Below are 17361 nucleotides of genomic sequence, written 5' to 3'. Positions count from 1 at the left end.
ACAAATATTACCCTACAAGCTAGTGCTCATTTCTAAAAATTACTTAACTGTAAGAGCTGAAAAATAAATAAGCCTTACGCAAAAAGCTAATAAGGACTTAGAGAACCGTTTCTGTAACTCAATACAGCTTCAACATGTGGAAAAAACACACTGCCTGGACCTCCGCAGCTGGAGAAGCGACAGGTAGAGTAGAAAGGTCTCTGCATCATCCTAAGCAGCGGAAGACCAAGAGAGGGGGGAACAACAGTGGATTCTGGCAAGGACTGCTGGCACAGCTTGACTTTGGCTCAGGAGAAAGGAAAAGCTTGAATTATACAAAAATAGATTTAAGAAAGAATCAATGACATTTCATCTGAAAGTTCTGGTTTAAGTTTTAATTAGGATCCAAGATTTTGCACTTAAGTGCGTGAAATGGAGCACACGTATTTCTGCTTCCCAAGATAACTGACAGATCTGAAACTTACTCATCTCATCTCAAAAGGTTAATTAAAGAACAGTCCTTGAGAGCAACACCACGGGGAAACAGAAGAGTCTGTTCTGCTGGGGTGTCCTGGGGAAAAGCTGGCACGCAGCGCCCGCAGCCCCCCACCTGAAAGACTCCCATTTGCAAACCGAAGTTACTGCACAGTGACCACCGCCGTGGAGATGAGCAAGGTGGTGTTGAACTGGCCCAACAAGGCACGGAGACCAGCACAAAGCTTACTATGGCTCTTTGGCAGGTTTCCTAGCCTGTGCTGAGCTCTGCGCTTCGACATAGGTATCCTCCAGCAGAACCAGCACGACCACCCCCAGCAGTAAGAGGTAGGTGTGGTAGCTCCTGTAATGAGGAAACTAAGGCCGGGTGACTCACTCAGGATCAAAGTCTGCAATTAAGCTAGAAATAGGCTGTAAGTTTGCCAATTCCCATACACACTGACAGCACTGCAAGGCAAAGGACTTCTCTCATCCGAGCATCATTAAAAAACACGCCAGCTTTTAGGGAGCCCGTACATACACAGGTCATTTGAGAATCTTGTCAATTTAAGAGACGTTATCAAAAAGGAGAATAAAAGTTCCATCATTTGAGCAAGACTTTGCGGATGTAAGTGACCTTTGGCTGTGCAGTAATTTAATTTCCAAAGAACATGAACAAAGTCTCAATTAGACCTGAGAGGACCACTGCACCCTTACAAGAGGGAGGACAAGTGTGCGGGTGCGTCGCTGAAGAGCACTTCACGTCTTGGGGAGGCTGGAGGGACGGTACAAGGAAACATGAAGGTTTCTTGGCAAAAGCAAGCGTGACTGCTTGCTCGGGATGTAAAGCAGGATGGCACGCACTGCAGACAGGTAAAGCAAAATGCTCAGCCAGTGGTTCTCAGACTACAGGCAGCTTTTTGCTGTTTTCATTACAAACGGAAGCCGGGTACTGAGGCTGCCATGGGAGAAACACTAATTTGAAAGTAGCCCAGGGAAAAGCAGAGGAGTGATAGGAAAAAAATCAGAATGGTGACGGATTCTGAATGCCGCTTAACAAGGGAAAGCTTAAACATTATTTGGTGCAATCTTTATGGGCCTGATTTAACTGTTCCTGAATTGTTATGGTTGTAAATTCTTACGTTTTCATTGCACAGATATTTTAGTTCTAGTTATGAAGAATTGTTTGACAGCTCTTGGTGACTGCTCAGAAGTTTCCCAGTGGTTTGAACAGCAGGTTTGTAGAGCACAGTAAGCCTGGTAAGGAGTGGGCAGCAACAGAAATAATGCAAGGGGTGAGACCACAATTATCGTGTGGTCTGTAGGAAAGCTGCATAGGAGATCAGCAGGACAACCCAACAGAAAAACACTGTAGTAAAGAAAGTTAAAGAAAGGGCATATATGGACCCAGGTTCCCACAGCACATTTTTATCCAGCTGAAACAAAGTTACACAACTTCCAATAGTCACTCTTCATCTGAGATGTGCCATCTGTATATATGAAATCCCCCTAAATCCCTGGCCAGAAAAACAGTGACCCTACATCATTTACTCTTGTGCCCACTGCTCAAACTGAAACACCCCACTTTTCAATTTTCAATTGGAAGTGCAATCTATTATTTCAGATGCTTGATCTTTGTTTATTTTTATTTTTTCTCTACTCAGAAGCATTCATCTGACATTCATGACAGTTACAACTGAATCACAGTTGTGGGGGCAGTTTCTTCATACTGAAACAGATTGGTAGATGTTACCCTTCCAGAATGTTATCTTTGTGAATGCAAAGTCTCAGGACATCAATTAGGCAACATTCCATTTTAGCTGCTTGATAAGACCGCATTTAGGATGAGCTCTTCTCCTCCTCCTCCCAGCAAACCAGTTAAATATCTGATCTCCAAACACTTACATAGGAGAGAGTCACTTGCTCAAGGTTTTTTTACACAAGGATTTTAAAGAGGCTTAGAATTTACAAGCAGCATTCTCAGCCTCCAAAGCAGCCCCACGCCTGAAGAACACTCTCAAAAGTGGATTCAGGTCTGCTTGCAGCATCAGTACATGCTTTACATATATGAATTGCTTTTCACTGAAGTAACTGCAGCCTGGGCTCACCTTTTACGTCTTTACTTATCTGAACACACAGCATGTATTTCAACGAGCAAGCTCATGTGGATAGTGTAACATTTAAATAAAAGTGCACAATATCCGTAAACGCCTTTGTTAAAGCAACGAAGCTGCTGCACAACACACAAACAACTTGCATGTCAGAGAAACAGTTCTCCTTTGGGGATTTCAGATGCAGAAGGAAAGAAATTCAGACACACAGGTGGAAGAATTTAGACCACAGCAGTCCCTTGTCCTCCAGGCTCCCCCTCCCATGGTCCACAGTGCTTCAGTTACCCTGTAGCTCTTGACTTTCTTACACTGGTCTGTACTATCCACAACCAGGAAAACACCAAATGCAGTGAAACCCTCAGCGGTGTCATTCCCTAAGCAAGCAGGAGGCATCCCTTTAGCACCCAGCCAGCTGACCGAGCAGGAAGCTTACCCCATCTGGAAGCGCCCTCCAGCAGACAGCACTCACAAACTCATTTGTGTCATCTTCCTTCCTGTCCTTGTCCAGGACGCTCTTGACCGTATCAAACTTGAACGTCAGCAGTGTCTTTGAGAGGCCCTTATAGTATAGGTAAAGGGAATTATTTTCGCTTCCTGGAAATAAAAAGTAAATATGCAAGATTACATTCTGCAAAGATGCACAAAAATAAGGCTTCTTAGCTCTTTTGTTGTTTAAAGACATGACACTTCCTCCTAGCAGTTATCATTGTGCTCATGGTGCCTTAGCAACTGGGCATGCTCCACAGCAAACTTTCACAATGCTTAAAACAGAGCCAGGCTTTATTACAAGACAACTGTAAAATATCCAGGACCCCGACCTTACTCCAGAACTTCCTTAGGGCTCAGCAATCCGAGCAGTGCATCTACACTAGCGCGTGGAATGCCTGCTTGGCGTTACAGCCATGAGGCAGGTAGCACTGTCACAGTTTTGCTTGCAGTAATCAGATATGACAGCTTGGTCTATGGAGGTTTAAGTAAGAGAAACTAGACAGTGTGCAGACTTTGTTTAGAAATCCATCCCAGTTTCTGCCTTGCAAGCTGTGGAGAGATCAGAGAACACACAAGCTAAGGTCCTCCTCCCCGCAGCACTGGAGCAGCCATCCCACTCATCCCACAGGGATCAGCATGCCATTGCTCTTCCACCAAGACTTGAGGATTTGCAGGGGTTCAACAGTCTGACGTAAGTGGCAAAGAGACAAGCTACCAAAGGAGTAACTGCTTAAGGGTGATTTAGTCTTCTTAAAGCTGTTCACACAGAGGGAGTCTTTGCTTCACCACGCAGAATGCTGTACTAAGTGACAAGAATGTGATCGCTCGTGTGGTCCAGGCTACTGACCTTTCTTAGAAAGATACAGGCAGATGTGTCAGTTGATAAACTTTAAAGACATACACTGTATCAACAGCAACTACATTAGCAATCAGCTTTTGGTGACAGCAAGCCCGAATCATCATATATAAAGACCTCATCTCTAACGAGAGGAAACTAAGTTCACAACTCCTTAGATCAGGCTCCTTACACCATTCCCTGTGAAGGGAGAGGAGGGTGGAAGCTCAGACCAATCCTCTAATTAAGAGGTCCACGCAGCTATTTGGTACCTTGCTGGTATGCTTTGCAAATGGAGAGGCAGGAGCTCCAAGGAGTCACCCTAACACGTGTCAGGGTGGCTGCTCTACTTACCACAGGCAATGTAGTCTCCGTTGGACGCCAGCCCTACAAAATTCTTCTCGTTGATGTGACCCTTGAAGGAGCGCAAACAGTGAGGTTTCCCTACATTCCAGAGCTTCAGCTGACTGTCTGTTGACCTGAAAACAACACTTAAAGTTACACTGCTGCCATATGGAAGGTAATCCTCACTTGAAACACTGCTCCTTAACACTCTACTTGCAACGGAAGTGTGGGAAGTCTCGGTGTACTCCGTGAGATTTATTTCACTTTCAATCACATGCAACCCAGCTTGAGCTTGGAAAAGGCTCACATCATCTTAAAAGACCATCAAAATGCATTACATGTTTGAATAAAATAATTCCTATTACTCTCCCTTTCTCCAATCAATTGCAGAATTCTCCACTGAACTGTACACAGCCTGCGGTCCTTCACTGCCTCCTCCAAATCCTTGCAGATCCAGGCCACTTTTTTTTTCAATGTTTATTTAACCTCTACAGAATAGACAAAGGCCGTTCCTTTCTGCCTGCTTGCTCCAACTCTCATTCATGCCTTTACAGGAGTCAAGGTAGGAAGCAGTCTCCTCCCCTCCAGCTGCCCTGAAAGCAGGATGTTCTCCTCCTGCCCAGCATCAGGGGACTGCCTGGATACAAATCTCAAACTGTTTTCACCTTGACAGTGAAGCTAAATATTACTTTTAAAAATACACAACTCTGTTGGGATAAAAATCAAAATCAATGTTTTACATTGTTCCCCCACATGCACGCATACCTGCCTTCAAAATGTTTTCCTGTTTACCATTAGCAAACATTTCCCTTTTGGCAAAAGAAGAGAGGTGTGGGTAGTCTTCTACGGCTGGCAGAGCTCAAGTGAACTAGGAAGACCCCAGGTTTCTGGGAGAGATACAGGATTAATGTGTCTCCCCAAATCTGAGGGAACTTGAGTCTCTCACCTCCCAGGAGGTAATTCTCCAGCAAACGCCAGCTTTGGATATTCTTGTACTCCCTGACTTAGAGCGATGCAATCCGCAGTACATCAAGAAGTGCTGATGTGGTGGGGACTAGAGCCCAGCTAACCCACCCTTGAGAAAAAGAGTGCTGTTCTAATCTGAAATTTGAAAGGGATTGGGAGTAGGACCTGTCATCCTGCTGAGGTGAAGAGAGGGGGGGCAGGTACAGGTTGTGTTACCCAACCTTTCTGCTTTCCAAATATTAGAAGCTGAAAAAAAAACAACAATATCCATCAAATATTCCTGACATTAGTCCTGCACCAATGTCACATTTGCCTAAAAATATAGCACAAGAGAGATGCACCTCGTGCTCTACTGCAAAAACCTTATCTCAGCCCTCAATGACAGCTGGAATGACAAAGGAGTGATAAGGGAGCTGCAGCAAGATTTGTTAGTCATTTGTAATAATAGCACGAGGTCAGATCACAACAAAGGTATGAAGTTTATCTCTAATACTGTGACTCCAGCAGAAGTGCAATCCTGGTCCCAGGTCTTGACTGGGGGCGCCCTAAAACAGAGTGTTTTCTGTCTGATTGTTCCACATCCATTGCTGCCCTATGCTGCAGCTCCCTCCCTTCCCTCCTCTTGTACTTACCACCACAGCAAAACATTGAAAGGGGAAGAAGATATATACCACTTTTTTTTTTTGCCCAGAGGTAGAGCGATAAGCTTTCTTTGCTATTAGGGTAGCAACATTATTTTTAAAGCGTTGCTTTTTAAAGCTTCAGAGTTGCTTGGAAACTAAACACTTCTGAAAACAGAGTGAAGCAGCGAAAGAAAATCCCTGGTCTACAAGCTGTCAGGTTCCTGTGACAGCTCGTGCTCTCAGCTAACCCATCAAGAAGACCTTATGTATACAGGCACTTAACCTCCATGTTATATTCTAGATCTCCCCATTAAAATAAAAACACTTAGCCTATTAACTAATGGAATGCTTTTCCTGTTAACAATTTCTCATCAAGCTCTAGCCATGTTTTCATTGCTTAGGACAAGTGCGCCATGTAAGATGACAGTTACCTGCCACTGTACCACAAGGACGGGAAAAGGCCGTTGATCCCTCTGCTATTACACTGCTCTTCTGGTTTCATATCCTCTCCAAAAAAACATTGTGGATGTGCTGCTCTGTTAAATCTGCCTCTCTGTAAATCAGCGCTGCAATCAGCATGTTGTGCTAAATACCAGGCAGTTCTGAACATCCCTGAGGTCAAAACCTAACCCTACAAAGCACACTAAATCAATGCAATCTATAAAACAGCTTTAGTTAAAAAATCTGGAGAATATGAACACACTTTTTCCCCCCCTTAACAGGGATTAGTACTTTGTTTTTGTGAGTCACTACTGCCAACTGCCCAGTTTACAAAATTAAGACATGAAAAATAATCTACTCTCCCCACCATTTCTTTCTGTTCACACACAAAGATAGGTGAGCCCTGCAGTTAGTTCCCTTGCCCTGGTGTTGCCTGTCCAGGTCTGACAGCCCTTTTCCTATTCCTCCCGGGACTCTGGGATAGCCATTCTCAAGTGGCCAGCTCAAGCAGGACAGCACCATTCTGTCCTGGAGCATCACGCATATGATGCTCCACTTGATCATGGCTGTAAAACATTCCCAGCTTCCTTATGTTTCTATTTAAATGCGTTCTTCTTAGTCAGATTTGGTTCAAAGCGTTCAATTTAATTTGCTCTGTGTTCCAGGTATGAATTAACACCCTTACAAAGAGCTATAATGCTAATGGAATTAAGAAGAGAGGAACTGGTAAGCAGCACTAGAAGTCACCAGGGAACCTTCCATCACACCGCTCACATCAGCATAATTCACCAGCAGTCTGGATGCTCGCACGAACACCTTGAAAAAAGCTCTGCTTTGGCTCCAGGCTGCTAGAGCAAGCTATGTGCAAACCGAGGACAGAACTGGGGTGGATAACCATCCCCTCAGCACAAGGCAGCAAGCCTACTTTCTGGGACTAGACCTAACCCCGTGATTCAGCCCTGCTGCCCTCTGATGGCAATACATTTGTGTGTTACACTTAAGGTACATACCCCTAGCAGCCTACAGACCCCAAAAGTTTCTTGCATTTTCCCCATCATTTAAAAGTTATTTTAAACACACATTTAATTTCCCCACATGACCCAACAGACACACTCATTCCTACACACAGGAAAACACATCCAGAACTGAGGCAGCCCCGTGGTTTTGGGGCAGTCCTATTTGAGTTGCTTTCGGGCCATGGCTAAACACCCTCTTGGGATGTAGCAATACTATTTGATCACTTCTGTCACTCACCAGCTGCCCTGTTACCGCACATTGGTAACATCCCCGGGGCTGCCAGCAGCCTCCTGTACAGCAGAGCTGTGCTCAGGAGCACCCCCAGCACACGAGCTCTTCAGAAGGGGACCATCCACTTGCACCTTCCCAATCTCAGGGCTCGTGGTCAGAAGCTGAATCTGTTTGCCTCAGCATTCCTCTTAAGCTTTTTAGCTCCACAAGACAGAGCAGAGCCAAGTGACACCAGGAACAAATTTCTATTTTTGTCTTTGAAAAAGCAACGATCTGCTTCCGAAAAGCACAGCAGCTACTGTGCGCACCCACCCACACCGGCGAACTCGCACAAGGGCCCCGACGACTGCCAGAAACCAAGGGCTACAGTTTTTAGCCTACCTAATAGGAAATACTTACGCGGAGACAATTTCTTCCCCACTCACAAATTTTGCATAGGAGACTGCCTTGCGATGCCCTTTGAACACCATGATGGGCTGCTTAGTGTTGCGGAGGTCGTAGTAGTGGACACAGTGATCTGGGGATGAGAAAGAAGAGGTCAAATTCATCCGCTGGGGGGGACGCACTGGACCTCTCGGAGGGAATCAGCTCACGCTGGAAGCCCTGACAATGGTTTCCACATCTCAGTTCAACCCTCATCTAGGGTAAGTAGTCTGCACTATTGGAAAGTAGTGTTTAAAAGCAGACTGCTTAAAATGGCCCCAAAATTTAGTTGTGCAAACCCCACTTAGCCCACGTGCAAGGCAGCAGCTAAGAGGACCCTCGCTGCTCCTGCTTCCCTTCTTGGCGCTGTGCCTGGGCAGGCTAATTGCCAGTTCTCATTCCCTGCTCCCCCCTCTTTCCTTCCTCAATCTGTCCCCTCTTGGAAAACTGTTCAAGAACCTTAGGCTACACACTCAGTCTGTCCACCACTTCACGGGAGAGTGGAAAACAGGGCCTAAATTTCTCATGGGTGACCCCTATACTTTTGTTTTTGGCTTTATTACCAAGAGAGAATTAGCATTTCTGCTAATGAGAGAGCAGAGACTAGATTCCAATTCTTCTTAAGATTTAATTCGTAGATGTGCTGCAGTGCCACAGCCACATAAAAGGGATTGCAACAGAATCAGTGGTACACTTTATGTTCTGCACAACTGTGTCAATTCCCAGGAAAACAGAAAAACAAAGCAAGAATAGCAGCCCCCATGAGATCCGAGCCCCAAAGACACACAGTACTCTTTCCAGCTCAGCAAGGTTAATAAGCTTCTCCCTCCCTGACTTGCCATCATTAATGTTGGGCTTCATTTAATTATCCCCTGCTGTTCTGGGCATTCAGGAAGGGGAGGCCACATGCATGCATGGAGACAGAGCAGGAAGCCTCCCTTCTCAGCAGGCAACTCACAGCACCCAGACATCAGCTGAAAACTGCTCTGACCCTCCTCCCACTGAAACAGCACACCCCCAGTGGCAGATTATCACAGAGATTGCATGGAAATGCATTTAAATGCCAGTAGCTGCAGCTATTTTCGTATTTGCATGGAGTTTCAAAGCAGGGCTCTCAGCCATACAAACAGCGCCCGGCTGTCTCAAAATCCCATGTGGTTCGAGAGATAACTGGATTCCTATTGATCAGGCTACAGCTCCAGAAGCTGCCTTCGGAGCAAGTGTAGCTTTCCACCTGCATTACCAGATTAATTGCCAGCCATGGCAGGACAGGGGACTACAGGAGGAACCTGCAGTGAAAGGTGGCAAGCAGGCAAGTCATCCTCCTCTTTGCTTTGGGCATCTGCATATCAATCCGACACCAGTGAGGTCTCCAGCAAGAGCTTCCCAGCTGTCTCCCCCCCAGACTCTTCTCTACATGCCTCAGGCTTCCTCCACAGGGTGCAGCGGGGTTCGGGCAGCAGTGGGCTGGAGCTCAGCAGCTCTCACGCCCGCTCCTATGAGCGCCGAAACGCCGGCACATGCCGCACCCCAAGCGTTCCTTCGCATGCTCCCATTTCTTCTTCCCCTGAAATGAAAACCCTCAGAACTGCTGCTACTATCGACCAAAATCCCCAGAGCGTCCCTACTATTTGGGCATTTTAATCGTCTTTAGAACAAAATGATGCTATAATGGGCTTATTCACCAGAGGGGATAATTTTCAAGGGGACTTGAGATTAATCGCTGACATCCCTTCAGTAAGAGCCGGGTATCTCGCTCCCTTCCACCTCTTGGAAGACTCAGCCAAAAGCAGATCCATTTCCTAGCCTGGCCAGCACACCCGATCCTGGAGCTAGGAAACAGTTAAGTGGTGATCGTTATTTTAATGAGCAGAAATGATTCCAGCAGGGCTTTCTATTAGGAGCCAGGTAGCAGATAAGCCTCTCAAGCCTCTTTTTGCTCCCAGTTTCAGCCTCCCCTCCAGCTGGCCTGTCATTAGGAAACCTCCTGAGCACCAGATTTTATCCTTCAGAGGGTGACAGGGAACAGAGGTACCTGCAGAGGGCCCGAACGAGAGCACCTGTCAGCAGCTGGAGCAATGCTGAGCAGGAGTGCTGGAGCAGGAAAAGCCAAGGCCATTTGCTGTAAAGGGCCGTGAAGTTGCACTTGCCTTCTGAACATCACCACGAACAGCTGTACGGCCGCTGGCAGCTGGCCCCAGCACAACGTGCCTCCCCGCGCCGGCAGGGCCATCAATCACTGCCTGCTCTCAGCACAGCAAGCACAAGGGAACAGCAAGGCCAGGGGGTTCTAAAATTAGCCACTTAATTATTAATTGATTATTTCAGCAGCCAAAGCACTGGCTCACAATCGGTGCTTTTTTTTTTTTAATTCAACCGAAGCAGCTATTTTTAAGTAGATGTATGAAGACTTATGCCTGCTGCATTCATTAAAACCCGAACAGGTGGTCGTGTTTTACAGTTAAAGAGATACTCTCTCTTTTAGGCCATATGGGCTTTCCGAAAACAAGATAAAAATGCCATCTGCTGAGGAAGCAGAGAGCCTGAAAACGAAGCTAATGAGAAAATACAACTCCCAGGTAGGCTGGCAGGAGCCTCGTGGGGCACATTCGGATGAACTGAGGCTGACCACAAGGACAGCATCAGGGGCACGGCGCTCAACATGGCTCCGAGAAGGGGCAATCCTGCTCCCAGCTGGCAGTCAGCAAGAGAGGGGGGGCACCGAGGGGACACAAACAGTTCCCAAACTCTGCAGTAGCTCCTAAACTCCTTAAATGCCATTTGCTCCTGCCCTCGGCGTTTCTAGAAGCCACAAAGTGCATGCGTTTCATTGCTAGCCAGTATGCACAGGCTCATTTGCTTCTCATTCTGCTCCTCAACCACTCAACCATCAGCATTATAATCAACTTTCAGTGTTTGTTTTTTTTCAGCTCTATAGTTTCTATCCCTGGCCAGAAAACTCACTTAAAATAATTTCAGCTTGAAAACAATGCTTCCACAGTTAAAAGTCTCACGCCTAACCTTGGGCAGCAACAACTCACTGCTTTACTTTTTCTTTTGTGCTCTGGCTTAATTGAAATATACATAATGGGAAAGAACATGTATACATACCAGAACAAATTAAACACTCCAAAGCAATTCTCATCCAGTTCAATGTCGCTGCATAAGCTGAGCAGGACAGAGTCCTGCTGCCGCTCCTCCTGAATCCCAATTCTCTCTGGCAGGCCATATTATGTCTATTTTTTTTTAATGGTCTCAAAAGGCAAAAAGAGCAGCTCAGCTCTGCTGCTGCTGCTGAGAGGTCACAGACCACGAGTTCGAGTTTTTAAATAGTGCTTTGCCAGATCTGCTTGCTTCCCTGAAGGAGGCTACGCTCTCAACTTCGAGCTGCCTAGTGATAACTAATCACAAATTCGGACTTTTTACTGCAAGTGCTGACAAGTCCAACAAAACTTCCGAAAGATCTCGCAGCCTCTTCAGAAAATACAGCCCATGTCAGCAGAGGCTGGCATCGCTCACTGCTTATCAGCTCATAAATTCCCAAGACTCCAGCCGGCAGGAGCAGGGCAGGCAGGAAGGCCACTTCTACAGCGTGCAAGGCGAGGAGATGAGCGTCTCCATCTCTGCTTGGTTGCAGGGGAGGGGGTCCAGTGAACAAACCAATGATGTGGTTCCACAATCTTAGGAAATCAGGTTAAAAACTTCTGAAAAGAGCTGAGAATTGCTAATGGAGCCAGCAGCATCTTAGATAATTTTAGGACTGTTCAAAAAAGATGTAATTGCTCTTGGATTTTTTGCTGTTTAAACAAAAGAGGCAAAGTCCATGTTTTGCCAAAAGTGATTTCCCTTACTCTTCAGGAGATTTGTTACTAAAATTCACAAAGTAGCTGTTACTAGAAGGCTCGAGGCTCACATTGCCTAGTGCAAAACTCCTAAAACGTACTGAGGAGCAACAATTCCAAAGCAAGCTCTCTGCAGGAAGGGCTAGGAAGGAGCACCACACAGCAGCACCTTGCTGGGTTGCACCGAGCACCGGTCCCGCAGGGGTGGCGATGCACGTGAACTGAAGCAGAGCAACTCAACTCCGCAGGTACCCAGCAATTCTGAGCCACCTTCATCTTCCATGCCATGTATTTCACCCCCCTTCACCACCACCATTTACCACCCTAGAGCTACTTACTCCAAGGCTTTTTTTTTTTTTGCCCAAGAGCCACTTACTAGAAGGAATATCATCAAGCAATGGACAGCAAAACACCAATTTACCTGCAGTGCAACAGTTTTATATTCAAGGGATGTAATGACTAGAAAGCCCCAAGAGACGCACGCAAAGGTCCTGTAGCTCTCCTCTGGAAAACGGGATTGCAGAAGAACTAATGACCATTTTTCTTACTTCATACAGAAATGCGTATTTCACAACCGTTCAATATTTCTCTTATTGATCTACTCAAAAAGTAAGTAATTTACATTGCCCTCATTTTTCAAGTGCTTATATGCCTGAGAATGCAAGTGGTGCTCGCTGCTATGTCACAGATGAACGTTACAGCCAAGAAATGCCCGTATCCATAAAAATAAGTCGGAGCAGAGCAAACCAGATGTTACTAGGTGTTACTACCAGATGTCTGTTAGAGGTTTTCTGTTACCAAAGCACATTCTGAACTTTTGTTTTCTTTTAAATAATCAAGATCTTCAATAGCAAACTTAGGGATCAAATTCATTTTCTATATAAATGCTCCAGCTGCTGCCTGCAGTCCTGCTCGCCTCGTGCTGCCTCTGTTCTGCTGAAACAGAAGCCCAGGGTAGGACACAGCCTTGTATGTTTCCCTCATGCTTCTTTGATAGCAATGACCCTGTTTATCTAGCATCTTGTGTCAGTGGTTGATTATCCCCTCAGTTTTGTCTGTTTGTTTTTCTCCCCGGTATTCAAATCTCAATCCAAGGCTGCCTGTTCTTACCGTAATGAAAGCCTGCATGTAGGCAGTAAGAAGCAGAGACACCAATACAAGTCTGAGCGAGGGGTGGAGGAGGGTTATTAAATGACTTGTCCAGCAGCATTAAAACTGAAGCCAGGCAAAGTTGGTGCAAGGCGCCTATGCTCTCCCACAGTCAGGTTATAAAGAAACAAAAGAAAAAGTAACCCTTAATAAAATGGTACCAAAAAGCCCACACGGTATCTTCAGAATGAAAGATGAGAGGCATAATTTCGTGGAGTTTGATTCTATTTCTACATTTGATGGTTAAAAAATGGTTTTAGAAATCCCGAAGGAAGCATCCACTGCTCAATACATATTGAAGGAATTCACTGAAATCCAATTATTTATATTTAAACATCTAACTATAGGAATTGAGCTTCCCTTTCACTTATTTCTCCTCTGTATATGAAGTGTACAAGAATACTTAGCGCACAGAAAGGACAGACTGAAGGCTTTAAGGCTACCCAGAATTATTTCTTGCTGCTGAACAGATTGTCTAGATGAGTTAAACAGAAACACATCCCAAAGCCTTCAAGTGTCCTAAGCCCAGTGGCTCAAACAAAAGCTTGTGTTTCAAGTGTGTGGGTGAAAAGAAAGAGCACACATTATCACTCCCATGAGTGCTATTCCAGAAAGGGAAGGGCAAGACACCTTAATGAATTTTTGTTCAACAGACACAAGCAACCAACAGAACAACTGATTTTTAACATCAAGACGAGTTAAACAGAAGTCTTTCTGCTAGGCTGAATGTGATTTCTCCCTACAAAAAGCAAGCTTGCATCCTCAGAGGTAAAGTCTTTAGATAGACTAAAAAAGGAATCAGAAAGCTTACATACAACCTCAGTTTTCACTGCTGAAAACTCTTCTGTTAGTACAGAGCAAAAGGAAGGAGATAAAAAGGGACTACCTCCCAATTTTAAATCCTGATTTCAAAATAAAACTCAAATCAACAGTACCACACTGAAGTACAACGTGCTGTATTGCAGTACTCGAGAGATAGCTTTGCATATTGGATACCTTGGTCCTTACAGAAACCTGAACAAAGGCCAAATAAACAAGCACTGCTCTTCCTCAAACATCTGAGGAAAGACAGAGCTGCTATCAGAGCCCAAACCTTGAAGATGAAAACTTTTAAGGGATCTTTGAGAAGAGACTTACAAAAGCCTCAGCGCTACTCTTGACCTCAAAGCCATCTAACAAGCTGCATACTTAGAGTAACTTGAAAACTATTAAGAAGAAAGTGGAACCTCCCCAGTGGACTTTCTACCTACCTCCACACCAGGAAACAGAGCCTCCCCAACGGCAGCGATTTCCTCAGAGGCTGGTCAAAAAACAACTCAGGATTTAATTATGAAAAAGTCAAAACAAACTTAATCAGAAATTGCACTCTGCATAAGGATTAAAACCCACCTTTGGTCAAGGGACCTTAAAGTCACAGAACAATGTGAGATGGATTCCAGAGGTCTCTTCTAACCAGATCATCTTCTTGCTCAGAGGAGGGTCACGTGCAAAGTTAAGTTCAACTCAAGTTCAGTAACTGTGCTTAAGTCCTAGTCAGTCAAGCTCTGAGCATCTCCAAAGATGGAGATTCTGCAAACTGTTCCCTGGTCCTAGCTGCCCTGAAGACTGCTCTTATGTCAAAGGATTAGGAAGAATATTTTTTTAATCCAAATTTGCTTAAGCTATTTGTTATTGACATAAGAAAGGTAAGACATTTGTCTTCTCAGATCTTTCGGGTTTTGTCTATCTACTCCCACATGCTGGAGGAGGCATGAAGTACTGCCATGCAACCTTTGTTCTCCTGTAATTAAGTTTATTCTTACTAGTTAAAAAAAAGGAAGATGAAGAACTATTGAATTTTAACTTTTGCAGAGTCTGTAATACCAAACAACAGCACTTAAAGACATGCATTCATGTGACTGAGGTGGCTTTGGTCAAAAAAAAGTCATGAATGAAGTGAAGTTTCCCCTACAGCAGAGAGATAGGAGTGGAGTTTGACCATCCATGTGTGGGTCTTGCTCTGGAGAGAAGACTGACTGTGGACAGAGTTGAACACTCCAGCTTTGGGAATAATACAACTCACCAAGACATGTAAAAACAGGTGTTCTCCAGAGCAGAAGAGAGAGTATGGGAAAAAGTGGGTCTTTACTATAGCAACAGACAGGCAAGATGTTATTTGGGCATTCAAGAAAGAACGGCAAGAAAGCCTTCCAGCCAAGAAAGCACTATAAAGAGATTTATTTCACTCAGAGTAATACCAGAATGGGCTAGGATCAGTACGGGCTTTGGTTTATCACAAGCGTTTTCAGGGAGAGAAGACAACGTGACAGTTTCCACTACATAAAGGACATGGATGCTCTGGGAAAATGAATGAAGACAATGCATTAAACACGGGAAACAATGTGGACTTGAATTCAAGAGAACAAAGCCCTGCAATGAAAATTAACGCAAGAATTTTCCGAAGAAGAAATGAGATAAATATCGACAGTGAGTTGACATCAGTGTCCTCTTTACAAACCATTTCCCTTACTGTAAGTGAAGAGATTAAAAATGGGTTTGATGCAGCTTGATGCAAAGAATCTCTGGCAGACCAAACTGTGCAAAGCATTTTGCTGAAGAACGCACCGCGCTGTTTTCCACTTGCAGCACGACAAATCACATGAGGAGAGAACAGAGAAAACCATCTCACCCTAACATCTCCCTATTGGAAGATCATCACAGCACGGGCAAAGCCAATTGATATTTATTTTTCCTGCTCATACCTTCCCTTCAAGAGAACCAACAAAAGAAAAGAAAAATCTACCCCAATACAGTCATTGTTACAGGCACAATTAAAATGTTTCCTGGATATAGCTTTGTATTTATAGTTTTGTTACAGAACCAAAGTACTTGTAATTTCTGTAACTAAGTCAGAATTATCCATTTGACACATTTACTTTACCTCTTATTTTTGTCTGAGTTCCCTTAGCAGTAAAAGGACATTTTTTCTCTGAATAACCATCTTCTTTTGCCCCAGGGGAATCTTGGCAATCTATTCAAGGAGCAACGCTCTGGTCTGCAGCAGTGAACTGGAACAATGTCCTTATTTTGTATTTTGTGTGTGTGCTCGACGTAATTTGGGATGCAGTACTTCATTCATGTTTGCTATCAGAGTTCTGTCTAGAGAAGTGGTCTCAAACACACCATTGTTTGAGACTCCAGGGAGCTCCCACATACCGTCTTCGTAGGTGTTACAAGTGTTCAACAGCCACACAAAAATGGACCAGAGGTTGGAAAAGCATTCAAGAGATTTTTCCCTGTAAGTCAGAACTCCTCCATGTGCTTTTCCCTTACATCATGCTCTGGGAAGTATACAACATTAAGCAAGGTCTGTATGATTTATTTTGCTGGTGGCAAAATCTGAAAATATATCTTCAGTAAAGCCGCCACAGAACCAGTGATGTTAGCAAGGAGACTGAAGATTTCAAAAGCAAAGGAAGACACACAGGTGTTTGGGGATGACTACATTCTGACAACTCAATCTCATTTTCCCACACTGCGATACAGATGATTTTTGAAGGCAATTGCCCGTCATATTTCAGGAACCCAACACAAATCCATCTCAGCTTTCCGTGTAAATGAAGGCAAAGCACAGCTTTGAGAAGGAAATGCCTGATCGTGTTCTGTATGACTGACTGGATGATAAAAGCAGCATGGGAAATGCTCACCTCCATGAAAGCTGAATTCAAGAGAGCTGCAGTTGTATTCAACACATCTGCTAGCCTCAGCTTCATCCCTGGCAAAACCAACAGCACAATAACCACTCTACCAAGGAAAGGCTCAGGGATGTGATGGCAGGGGGCTACAGGTTAGCATTTGATATATTTTGCCAGAGCTCTACAGTAAAGACGATGCTTCAGCCAGTGATTTTAATCTCTTACTAACACCAACTGCACCTTTTTTTTTTTAATGTATATCAACACTAGCATTTCACTGAAGATCTATATCTCCCTCTACTGAACATAAGAAGGGAACAGCAGCCTTGATGGGAACTGCCAACTGGGTTTTTAACCTTCGTATTCAACAGATTCCCTATGGCTTGAAGTTACAGATGACATTTGCAGGGGTATGGATAATGGTCTTTATGCACTGGGGACATTTTTTATTGACTTGTCAAAAGCTTTTGACACAGCAGCCCATAAAGCCTCCACTAAGCAACTTGCCTCATATTAAGGTGAGAAGGAGGAGACATAAAGCATTAGAGATCTTAATCAGTTGAGAAAAAGGGCTCAGATGGGAAGGGAAGCAAAACAGATTTCTCTAGAACTCCTTTGAAACTTTGACCTTTATGGTTTTAAAGAACTACAGAGCCTTCTCACAGGAATAAGGGATAGCTGGTTTGTGTGCAATTCAAAGATTGCTTTCTAGCAGATTGCTGGGAAAAAAAATCAGTACAGATAAGGCAGAAGTACCATTGT

The 17361-nt window shown here is 44.5% G+C and overlaps 1 protein-coding gene across 5 annotated transcripts in view; it reads right to left on the bottom strand.

Moving 5' to 3' along the window:
* Positions 1-17361, bottom strand: part of COP1 (COP1 E3 ubiquitin ligase) — a 133352-nt gene that overhangs the window by 35521 nt on the left and 80470 nt on the right. For all 5 annotated transcript variants that reach the window (XM_083846005.1, XM_083846006.1, XM_083846008.1 and 2 more), the window contains exons 16-18: positions 7911-8028; positions 4243-4367; positions 2998-3158 (exon numbers count right to left, since the gene is read on the bottom strand). In XM_083846005.1, the coding sequence (XP_083702131.1) occupies positions 2998-3158; positions 4243-4367; positions 7911-8028 (404 nt within the window). The remainder of the gene's footprint in view (positions 1-2997; positions 3159-4242; positions 4368-7910; positions 8029-17361) is intronic.

The sequence above is a fragment of the Anser anser genome (genome assembly GCF_964211835.1).
Source record: "Anser anser genome assembly, chromosome: 8".
Taxonomy (NCBI): Eukaryota; Metazoa; Chordata; class Aves; order Anseriformes; family Anatidae; genus Anser; species Anser anser.
The sequence above is the reverse complement of the archived record's forward strand: the minus strand, read 5'-3'. Positions and strand labels throughout refer to the sequence as shown.